The sequence below is a fragment of the Dasypus novemcinctus genome, chromosome 2, assembly GCF_030445035.2.
Source record: "Dasypus novemcinctus isolate mDasNov1 chromosome 2, mDasNov1.1.hap2, whole genome shotgun sequence".
Taxonomy (NCBI): Eukaryota; Metazoa; Chordata; class Mammalia; order Cingulata; family Dasypodidae; genus Dasypus; species Dasypus novemcinctus.
Genome location: NC_080674.1, coordinates 55,390,373 through 55,400,854, shown reverse-complemented (window position 1 = coordinate 55,400,854; position 10,482 = coordinate 55,390,373). Strand labels below are relative to the sequence as shown.

The window sequence follows — 10,482 nt, the reverse complement described above, 5'->3', positions numbered from 1 at the left end:
TGCTGTTCTGAAAAATCCGTAATGGTCTCCATGTCTAGAGATCACCCCCAAATTCAGCCAAGAGTTCCCTACCCATTACACAGATTAGAAAGTGGGTAAGGATGGGTGAACTAGTGGCCAAGCTACTCAGGAATCAGAGGAAGCAGGAGTCATAGCCAGAGACAGGCTGTGGGAGGCTGGAGGTGCAGTGGAAAAGGCATCTTAAAAAAAAAATTCTCCATACCAAATATGTCACTTTACATAAATGTTCATCTTCCCAGCAACTCTACAAGGTCAGTGTTAACTGTTTTTTCCTGAAGAACTAGGTCTCAAGGATTTAGTCATGCATGAATAGCCAGGTTCCAATCCTCAACAATCTGACCCTATAACCAGAACTCTTCACTGTCCTAGACAGCAGGCAAACTCTAGCTCACTGACCCTACTTCAACTCGTTCCTGCATCCGACGGGTCAGAGGGTCTATCCAGCTCTACCATTGGGTTACTCTCCATTACTGTTAGGGGAATCTTGTTTCTTAATCCAGATCATGGATGCAAATAAAGGAGAATCATGACATTCTAAGAGAGTATCTTTAGGCACCAACAAGGTGCCCAATAGTAAGGGACAAAAAAGACGGTATTTTCAGATATTGTTTCAAGCTGGTTATAGATGGATGGGAGAGCAGCCCTGAGAGAGCTCGCCTTCCCCAAGGATTTGGTGGTGCTTCTTGCTGGGAAAGTCCTCTGGCAGCCAAGACTGTAGTGAAAGCTGTGCAGAGAACAGGAAAATCTGGGATGGGCAGCTGAGGCCACCAGGGGAGAGAGACGGGGGTTTTAGGTGATTTGGGGCGTTTTCAGAAACTGGAGGAGAGTTTATATAGGCCACTTTTTCTTAACGCCCCTTTAAAGGCTGTACTCAAGTGCTGTTGCCCGGGAAAGTGCGGGGATAGGGTGCGGGTCTGTGCTCTGGACATCTGACCGAAAGACGAAAACTGCAAGTCAGGGAGGCAAGAACTGGAGGGCTCCCCAGCCTTGGGGGAAAGGGATTTCCTTCATCTGGGTGCTGCGCTGGAACACCCTGCCGGAAATCCACATTCCCACTAAATCCCGCAGCGGAAAGCAAATGCCGGCGTTTGACTTCGGCAAGTGCCTTCCACGTCTATTCAGTGCCTTCGGGCTAGGATGGGAAGAACAGGAAATAAGAATTTTTAACTTTTCCATCTTGTTGACGAAAAGGGAGAAGGCGGTACCCCAGTGTTAGGGACGGGTGGGACTCGGCCGCTTTTCCTTCCTTGCGTTGTACTTGGCGCGCCCGGGAGGCGGCGGCGCCAACCCTCGCCAAAAAGGCGCTCGCGGGCCGGGGCCCGGGCCGGGTGCTGGCGGTTCCCGGGGGAGCGACGTTGCCAGGTTGGGTTTGACGCCTCCGCCCGGGCGCAGATTGTCCCAGGCTGAAGGCGCCACCTCTGGCGCTCAGGCGCGAGCCGCCCCGCCCGCGCCGCGGTCCTCCGCCTCCCCCGGGTGCCTCCCCCGCCGCCCCCGGCCCCTCCCCGGCCACGCGCCAACCCGACCTCCGCCAGCTCCTGAGACTGCGGGCAACCGGCTTAGCGCAGGCTGCGGGCCGCCGTCCCTGCCCGACCCGCCTTCTCCGAACAGTCGGCGCGGGATTCCGGGGTCACAGCGGGCCCCGAGGCAGGATGCAGACCTGCGGGGGCAGCGCGGCGGGGCGCCGGGCCTTCGACAGCATCTGCCCCAACAGGATGCTGGAGCTGCCGGGCCGGACCTTCCGCAAGCCCGGGAAGCTGGAGAGGAAGGTGGGGCCGGGCGCGGGGCCGGGCGGGGTCTGCGCGCTCTGGACCTGGAGGGTTGACGCGCGCTCACCGTTTCTGTGCCCGGCTAGTTTGCTCCTCCGCAGAAGTTCTTTTCTGGCTGCAGCGGCGGCAGTCCGGTGTCGGTATACGCGGATCCCCCGGACCCGGAGCCCGCCGCGCTGCCAGGTGAGCCCCATGCTCCCCATGCGCCCCTGCGGGTGTCCCGCGCCGGGTGGGTGCGGCGAGCTCCTCTCCACCGGGCTCCGACGTCGTGGCGGGGGTCCGGGCGGCGAGGACCGGAGGAGAGGCTCAGGGTTCATCCGGCGCCCATCTCCCGGTTTCCCCGCGCAGCCCTCACCACCATAGACCTTCAGGACCTCGCCGACTGCTCCTCGCTACTCGGGTCCGACGCGCCGCCTAGTGGTGACCCAGCCGCCTCGCAGGTACCTTCCCTTCTTTCTTGTGGAGCCTGGCGGCCTCCGTGAAACTCAACCCGGCTCAGGAGCGGTGGGTTTGTTTCCGCAGCCTTTCGGCTCCGGCAAGGAGAGGTTGCTGGGGCGAGGCGTCGTGAGGGTATCTGAGCTTGGGGACCCGAAATTCCTCTAGCCTCCTACTACGTGACAACAGCCACTTCCCCCGAGGTTTTCTGCCTACTCTGGACAGAGGGGCTCACGTGGAAGGCTCCTCTACCGGACGGACGGGTCCTTCGCCGCCTATTTCCCCCCCACACACACACACGCCCACTGTCCCCCGGACCTGCGACAAGGAAGTGCAGAGGTTGTGCACTGAGGGTCAGGCGGGTGGGGAGGAGCAAGTTGTGCCCTGGGCATCTGATCCAGGACCTGTTGTTCCCCTAACACTCCCTTCCCGTTTGTTCACAATCATTTTCATTCTGTGGGCATCCAAGAGGAGTGGAAGGCGGTGGGCAACTTCTTGCTCAAAACTGGAAAAGATGAAGAGAATTTGCTCTTGGGGGAAAGGAAAGGTGTTCAAGGGACTTCGGGAGAAATCTGACAGAAAACTCTCTTCTCTGCACAGACGCCATTTAGCAGCTGCACTTTAAAAAAAAAGTCCTTTTCTTCTTCTTCCAAAGGCTCTAGTCATTTAATCCCATGGGGCAAAGACATTTGGTTTTTTCCTTTCCCCCAAACCTTCTTCCATCCCACTTCTACCACTTCCTAGGGTTGACACTTTCAAAGCAGAAGATGGAACTTCCCACCAGTGGAGTCTGGGAGGCCAGAAACCTGGCTCATTGGTGGGATGTGAAGTGCCCAGAAGGGTGGGAGGTCTTAGCTAGATGGATTCCACAGGAAGAGGGCCAGCTCCAGCTTCCTGGCAACAGATCCTGGACTATGAGGTCCTTGGGGACAGACCCAGCACAGAACTCTACAGAAGTGACCACCTCCTGAGGCTGGGGTGGTGGTGGAGCAAAGTTTCCCAGGTCTCCTCAGGTCCAAAGGCCTCTTAGAACCTTGAGATAGAGCTCAGGGGCCTTAGGTAGGAGGCAGAGATTGTTAAGGCAAGAGATTTGAGTGGGTATTGATCTGCAGAGTCCAGTTTACTGTACTTTTTAGATCCGGATGCCCAAATAAGGAAAGACAATGCCTGGGCATCTTTCAATTGACCCAGAGGCCTAGATTCCACCCTCCTATTTATTTTTAGCAAAAACCAAGCAGACTCTTGCTGAATTTTTACTTAAGTATACAGACATTAAATTTGACACCAAGCTTTCCATGTTAATCTTTTTTTTTTGTATTGGAGACATGCCCGATGTTTACCTAATAGAAAGGTAGGATTCAAGGTTTCAAGGACACAGATAACAGCAGATGGTCCAAAGGGTCCACAGTTTTTCCTGTGAAAGCCAGAGCTGGTACAGAGGGAAAGGCCCCTAAAGGAAGATCCTCTGAGGACACCCCTGGCCAGGGCACAGCCTGGTCACATTTCCCAGCCCTCTGCCTGCTGCGGAGGGTGGAAGGAGAGAGGAAGCGTGCTCGAGAAGGTGCCAGAATAGGGGAAGCATTTCCTGGGTCCCAGCCTACAGTCTCCTCATGGTACGGCCTTTTCCCAAATCTCCTCTGAGATGGAGACATTGGAGAATGAGTCTTATTTCTGACCCCTTCAGCCAGGGCAGAATTTATGTTGTCTGGAAGCCCTCTGCCCTTCCTTCCTCAGCTCCTTTCTCCTAATAGCCTCAGTTCCTAACTGGTGGTAGGGGCCTGCCAGCTTGAATCTCTCATCTGGGAGGGAAACTGATAAACTTGTCCAGTCTTTGAAGTTAGGGTCAGAATAACTCCCTCTTCTCAGATATGTTTGGAGAGTAAGAGGAGTATGGTAGAAGAGTATGATTAACACAGAGTAATGAATCAGTAATAGTGGAATATTCCTGGAATCTAGAACAGATATTTCTGAATGGGAGTACTGGAAGAATCCCTCACACCACATCCTTTGGGAGAATCCTTTCCTCTTTCTAGCATGGCCTTCGCTGGGAGCCTGGCTTTCCTAAGAGGGAGAGAAGCACTAGAAGCAGTGTTGTATAGAGGAAGGAGGATTGAAATAGGCTCCAACTTTCCAAGGCAGGAGCTGTGATCACACCATTTCCTACTTGGGTGACCTTGGGCAACTCAATTTCTCAGAGCCTCCGATGTTCCATCAGATAAAGAGGGGTCACTTGCCAACCCTGATTGCTTCCCACTGTTGGTGTAAGGATTAACTTAGTCTATGTAAAAGGGCCTTGTCAATATTAAATGTCCATGAATTAAGGGAATAAAAAGGCTCCTGGGTTGCCTGGAAAGAGCAATAGGGGGCACGACTGCTGAGTGGTAAACAGAGGCATTTTCTATAGCCCACCATTCCCTTTCTTTATGTTGGGGGAGTGTGTGTGTGTGACTGAGCCTGCACGGCAAACGGCCTCAAATTACTGCTTTGGAGGATGTTGCCCACTGTTGTGTCTTGGGAGGAAAGAATGGGTTTTGGCATTGGGAGCTTTTTGCTGTTAGAACGGCGGCCCCTTGCCGGGTCCAGGAGAAGAGTGGGTTAAGGTTCCACAGGCGCGGGAGGAACGCGTCCTCCTGCTCGGGGGTAACTGGTTGGCTCAGGACGGGCCAACGAGGCGGTGCGGGGCCGTGCGGGCTGCCTCAGGCCACGCGCCGGAGCGCGGCCACTGCGCAGTGTGCGAAAGGCTGCGGCCCAATACAGAGGCACCCACAGTCTCAGCGCCCTGCGGGAGCCGCGGGCTGCAGTGTCGAGGACCGGATCCGGCCTGCGTCCAGTTCCCCACCATGGCAGTGCAAGCCTGTTGGGTCCCCTGTCCCAGATGGGGCTTTGATTTTCAAGTACGACTCTCGGTTGCTAACGTGAGCATGCGCATGACCGCCGCCGAGTCCCGGACCTCTGCGACTAGGAAGTGTTCGTTCGAGACCCAACAGACTCAACCTTTAACCGGTTTACATCTCTGGTTTCTTTCAGAACCATTCACTGCAAACGGATACGGACTTCGACCTGCAGGATTTCAGAGACACGGTGGATGACCTCATTGCAGGCAAGTGCAGTTAAGCAACGGGGGTGGGGGGGGTGGGGGGGTCCTCCACTCAAAACTAGATTTCATGGTCTTGAAGAAAATACATCAGCCAGCTGTGAAACAACTCGCCAGTAGTTCCTCAGTGAGGCTTTTTCACAGTTACAACCCTTCCTTCCTAATGGAGAAGATGAATCACGGGATCCACAACGCTCTCTTGGTTTGCGCGCGTGAGTTCTAGGAGAGGGAACCCCACGCTGTGATGCGATGGGAGAGAGGTTGAGTAGCTCGACTGTGGAGAGGAGCGAAGGCTCTTCCAGGCCCAGGTAGGTTTGCCTAGGCCACCGTGGAGATTCAGTTCAGTTCAGGTCAGCTCAACAGGTATATATTGCGTACTTTCTGTGTATGTACAGAGTATCAGGAAAGACCTGGGAATAGTAGAGGTTGCGGAGTGAGGTGTGCTCTGCTTCATAAGAGCCTTACCACAAAACCCTACACCAGCGGGGCATTTTGCCTCTGTCACTGGGCACCGGTTCTAGACTGCAGACCAGCCGCCGCACTTCCCCTTAGACTCGTCCTCTTTGATGTCGCCCCCGTTGGCCGAAGGAGACTTCCCTTTCTCGCCCTGCGACGACGTATCGCCCTTCGCGCCCTGCCTCTCTTCGCCGCTGGACCCGCGTGCCCTGTCATCACCACCGCTGCGCCTTCCAGATGTGCCCCCGCCAGAGCAATACTGGAAGGAGGTGGCCGACCAGAACCAGAGGGCTTTGGGGGACGCGCTCGTCGAGAATAATCAAGTAGGGACATTGCCTGGCGGCCAGGAAACCTGGGGGGTTGCAGGGTTATGGATGGAGGGCAGGGCGGAAGTGGACGGTCAAGCTGGGCGTGCAAGGGCATAGATGCCCCTCTGTGGCCGTCAAAACCAGTAGACAGGCTAGCGGTACAGTAGCTGCTATTACTCTTAACAAGGGGTCCGTGAGCTTGAATTGAAATTCAGAAAAAAACATTCTTGTGGGGACGTGTTGGTGCGGGTGTGATATATCTATTAAATAACACACAGTGTAGTGTTGACTTAGTAAGGGGTCTCTGTTTTTCATCTGTAGGCAAGGGGATCCCTGGGACAAAAAAGGTTAAGAACCCTTGCTCTAGTGGCTCCACATGAATTTCCACTTCACTAAATGGGAATAATCCTACCCCACTGGATTTTTAATAGAGCCACCTATATTTATTGAGAGTTTTCTGTGTACTTATCAACTTACTGTCTCCTGTTATACCCACAATAAACTATTGCGGTAGGTACTCTTACCAGCCCCATTGTACAGATAAGGAACCGAGGTATAGGAAGGTTGAACTTCATATCCAAAGAGGCAAAACCAGTTTAGAACCTAGATCTGCCCGTGGCCCCAGGTCAGTATTCCTCACATCACTCTACACTGAGGGTCAATTGAGATACATTTTGTCAAAGTGCTTTGTAAAAAAAAAAAAAAATTCAGCAAAGGAAAACTGATTATTATTCTCACTATGCAAATGTCCTTGGGTTCCCAGTTCCTGATGGGACGTTAGGATCTGGGTTTAATTCATGTACAATATGCAGACGAAACCACCGAGTACGGTGGCCTAACCGTGAAAGTGGGTCTCCTCTCCTTGCAGCTGCACGTGACGCTGACCCAGAAGCAGGAGGAGATCGCCTCGCTCAAGGAGCGGAACGTGCAGCTGAAGGAACTTGCTAGCCGGACCCGACATCTGGCCTCGGTGCTGGATGTAAGTGGGGCGCGGGCGTGCTGGAATTTGCCCGGCGTCGGAAATATTCCTGTGCACCCGCCACCCAGCTCCCAGTGTGGGGTCCTGGCGGGGGACGAGGGAGGAGGAAGACAGCCGGGAGTTCGCTGGACCACCTGCAGGGGGTGCCTGCGTCGGCAGTGGGCGACGTGCTTCGTACGATCAAGTCTCTTTTTGCGCTCCCCGCTGGGTGCTCCTCCTTACGCGCCCCACGGCGCTTCCTCTCCATCTTTCGCAGAAGCTGATGATCACGCAGTCCCGGGACTGCGGGGCAGAAGCCGAGCCGTTCCTGCTCAAGGCGACGGCCAAAAGGAGCCTGGAGGAGCTGTTCAGCGCTGCGGGACAGAATTGCACCGAAGTGGATGCCATCCTGAGGGAGATCTCCGAGCGCTGCGACGAAGCCCTGCAGAACCGCGATTCCAAGAGGCCCCGGCTGCAGCCGGAGCCCGCGAACACGGAAACCTGCGCGGAGCACGGAAACCCGCGCGGAACACGGAAACCGGGGAACCTGCACGGCGCTTTCCGAGGCCTGCGCACCGAGTGTAGCCGGAGCGCGCTGAACCTGAGCCACAGTGAGCTGGAGCCGGGCGGCTCCTTCAGCACCCCCATTCGCAGCCACAGCACCATCCGCACCCTCGCCTTTCCCCAGGGCAACGCCTTCACTATCCGGACAGCAAGCGGGGGTTACAAATTCCGCTGGGTTCCCAGTTGAGCCGGGATGCGGTCCTCCGAGACACTGCCTGGTATCCCTACCGCGGAGTCCCTGGAGGCCGAGCGGGGGAGCTGCAGTGGTTTCCCGAACCTGGCTTTTCAAAAGAACTCCCTCTGCAGGGCAGACACCACGCTGGAACTTAATGTTGTGGGGTTTTTAGTTTTTTGTTTTTCCAGAAAAAAAAATGTCTTGACACTACTGCACTGTATTTAAAGTTCTGGTACAAAATATGTAGTTTCACCTCTTTTCATGGCGAAACAAAGAGAGTGGGGGAGGGAGGGAGTTATCTCTACAGTCTATTTTTAAAATATTTATTTTTAGAGCTTTGGGTTATGTACCTTTTGAGCTGGAAGGAACTTAAACACAGCTTACTTGTTTCCCCCTATGTGGTTGCATCATTATCTTTTTTGCTGCTTGGCTTCTGGATGAGGGGGCCTGCCCCTCTCCCCGCAGTCTGGGAGCCTTTTTTCTTTTTTCTTTTTTTTTTACCAGGAAGTCCCAGGGATCTAATCTGTCCTCCATATGGTAAATGGGAGCTCAATTGCTTGAGCCACGGCCGCTTCCCTACTTTTATAATTATATAATGCCCTAGTTTTATAAGGAAGAGCAGGTTCTGAGAGGCTAAGTAGTTTTCCACAGTAGGAAGAACTGTCCGAAACTTCCGATCACTCTCATAGTCAGAGATTCTGGGCCAGGTCTCTGGGTGAATGTTTCAATATATCACTCAATTTCCCCCAGTATGGAAGGACATCTAATTTTGTTACTATTGAAAACTGTTATTCCAACTGCCAGGATGAAAAATCAGGAGAGTAGCCTAAACAGTTGTTGCCTTGGGGGAATCAAGTAGAGAAGAATGCAGGTTCTCAGGGGCAAGGGGCTACCAACAAAATGGTGCTAAACACATTTGTTTGTAATGATCATTCATATAATTTTTAAAGATTTATGATAAGTGCTTATATTAATTATATATACAGTTTTATGTATGTAAACAGAACAGTCACCTGAAAAGCAAATATTCTTTTAAGAAAATGGCATATACCACATGAGGGAGTGTTAACAGTTTTTGTTTGTTTGTTTGTTTTTAACCAGAAACCGAGTGGAAACGTTAAAAGTAAAACTTTATTGATTTGAATTCCATGGATAAACTGGGGTACATATTCATGTTTTATCTTGACTTGATAGTCTAAGAAAAACATACATGTTATATAGCTCCTTAAATTTGACTTTTTTTCTATTCCCTTTTCTTTGGGATTCCTATTTCTAACCTGTTTTGAGATTATGTGAACGGCATAGGTCAAGGGTGATTTGTCCCCAGCCTCCACAGTTCTCAACATGAGGGCTACTTCTTGCATTTGGAAGCTCAGCTTAGGGGTGTTTCCAGCCCTATTACACCATTGCTGCTCCTGCCATCTGAGTGGCGATATCAGGTAACAGGAGAGCTGGGTTGGGTAGCAAAACCTGCTTCCCCAGTTTGCGATGTGTACTGTTATCTGTATTTAAATAGCCACGTAGGAAAAAAATTAATAAAATAGACCACATTTCCTCATATTTCAGTTTGAAAAATACAGTGGATGGTCCAGAAATTTTTGTTTCATTGGCTAAATATAAAGTTACCGCAGTTCAGGATTAGAAGAAAAAGAAAACTTACCCTGTCTTGAAAAACATTTGGCTTGGCTTGTCAAAAGGAGTTCTTTTCTTCTCCATTCCTTAGTTGGTAGTTTCATAATGCGTAAGTTTCAATGACCAGGAGATCTCTTTTGTGAACTAATGGCACAAATCACCAACTTTGCATTAATTCGTAGTAATAGGTTAAAATGATTAGTTTCATTCATTAGTTCAATGGATGTTTATTAAATGTTACCAAGAATCTCCGGGATATAGATACCAAAGAAATAGCAAAGAACAAGTCTGAAGACTTCAGCCACAAGAGTAGTTGCATGATCAGACTTAAATTTTAAAAGCAGTGCTTGGGTTTCTCTGAAAGAAATGGAGTGCGGTGGGCATGGGAAGTAAGGATGGGATCAGGAAAACCATTTGGAAAATATCAGAATAATCTAGGTGAGGAATAATTATAGTTTATATCAGGGTGACAGTGATGGAGGTGGTGAGAAAGTTGTCTGATTCTGAATATATTTTGAAAGTGGAGCCCCTAGGACACTGATGGATTGGTTGAGGGGTGTGAGAGAAAGAGAAGAGGCAAATATTTCGAAAGAAAGGAATTGCCATTTAGTGAGATGGGGAAGACTGTCAGAGGGGATTTTGTGAAACCAGGGGTTCATTTTTGGTCTTATTATGCTTAGACATCCAACTGGAATGTCGAATTGGCTAGATATTGAGTCTGGAGTTCAGGGGGAGGGTGGGGCTGGGAGAAATAAGTTCATGTATGGCATTTAAAGCTACATGACAGGATTACGTCATTGAGGGAGTCATGGTAGAGAGGGAAGTCTGGGGACAGACCTGAATATCACAGTGGTGGCAAAGAAGAGCTTGCTATTCCAACATTTGGTTGCTACATGAAATGCTTATCAGCAGTATCATCTTTACCTGAAGCAGATGCTTTTCTCCAATTGTAGAGCTTGTACTTTAATACAAATTAATTCAATGAAATATGTATTTGCTATTTGAAAGGGGGTATGGAGTGGAACTTGAAAACTGACAGGGTCATTGGAAGGCATTTAGTTCAACTATCTAAT

The 10,482-nt window shown here is 51.2% G+C and overlaps 1 protein-coding gene across 1 annotated transcript; it reads left to right on the top strand.

Annotated features, from left to right (window-relative positions):
• Positions 1–1,663: 1,663 nt before the first annotated feature.
• MCIDAS (multiciliate differentiation and DNA synthesis associated cell cycle protein) lies at positions 1,664–9,251 on the top strand. Its single transcript, XM_058305828.2, has 7 exons — positions 1,664–1,787; positions 1,874–1,970; positions 2,136–2,227; positions 5,250–5,322; positions 5,869–6,095; positions 6,949–7,059; positions 7,316–9,251. Exons 1-7 carry the CDS (start codon positions 1,671–1,673, stop codon positions 7,787–7,789), a joined length of 1,191 nt encoding a protein of 396 aa, XP_058161811.1. The 5' UTR covers positions 1,664–1,670; the 3' UTR covers positions 7,790–9,251.
• The last annotated feature ends 1,231 nt before the right edge of the window (positions 9,252–10,482 follow it).

Bases quoted from the DNA above. Each gene is read 5' to 3' on its own strand.
- MCIDAS (XM_058305828.2), top strand. From the start codon at position 1,671: ATGCAGACCTGCGGGGGCAGCGCGGCGGGGCGCCGGGCCTTCGACAGC. The intron at 1,788-1,873 runs GTGGGGCCGGGC...GTGCCCGGCTAG, and splicing joins CCGGGAAGCTGGAGAGGAAG to TTTGCTCCTCCGCAGAAGTT. The intron at 7,060-7,315 runs GTAAGTGGGGCG...CATCTTTCGCAG, and splicing joins ATCTGGCCTCGGTGCTGGAT to AAGCTGATGATCACGCAGTC.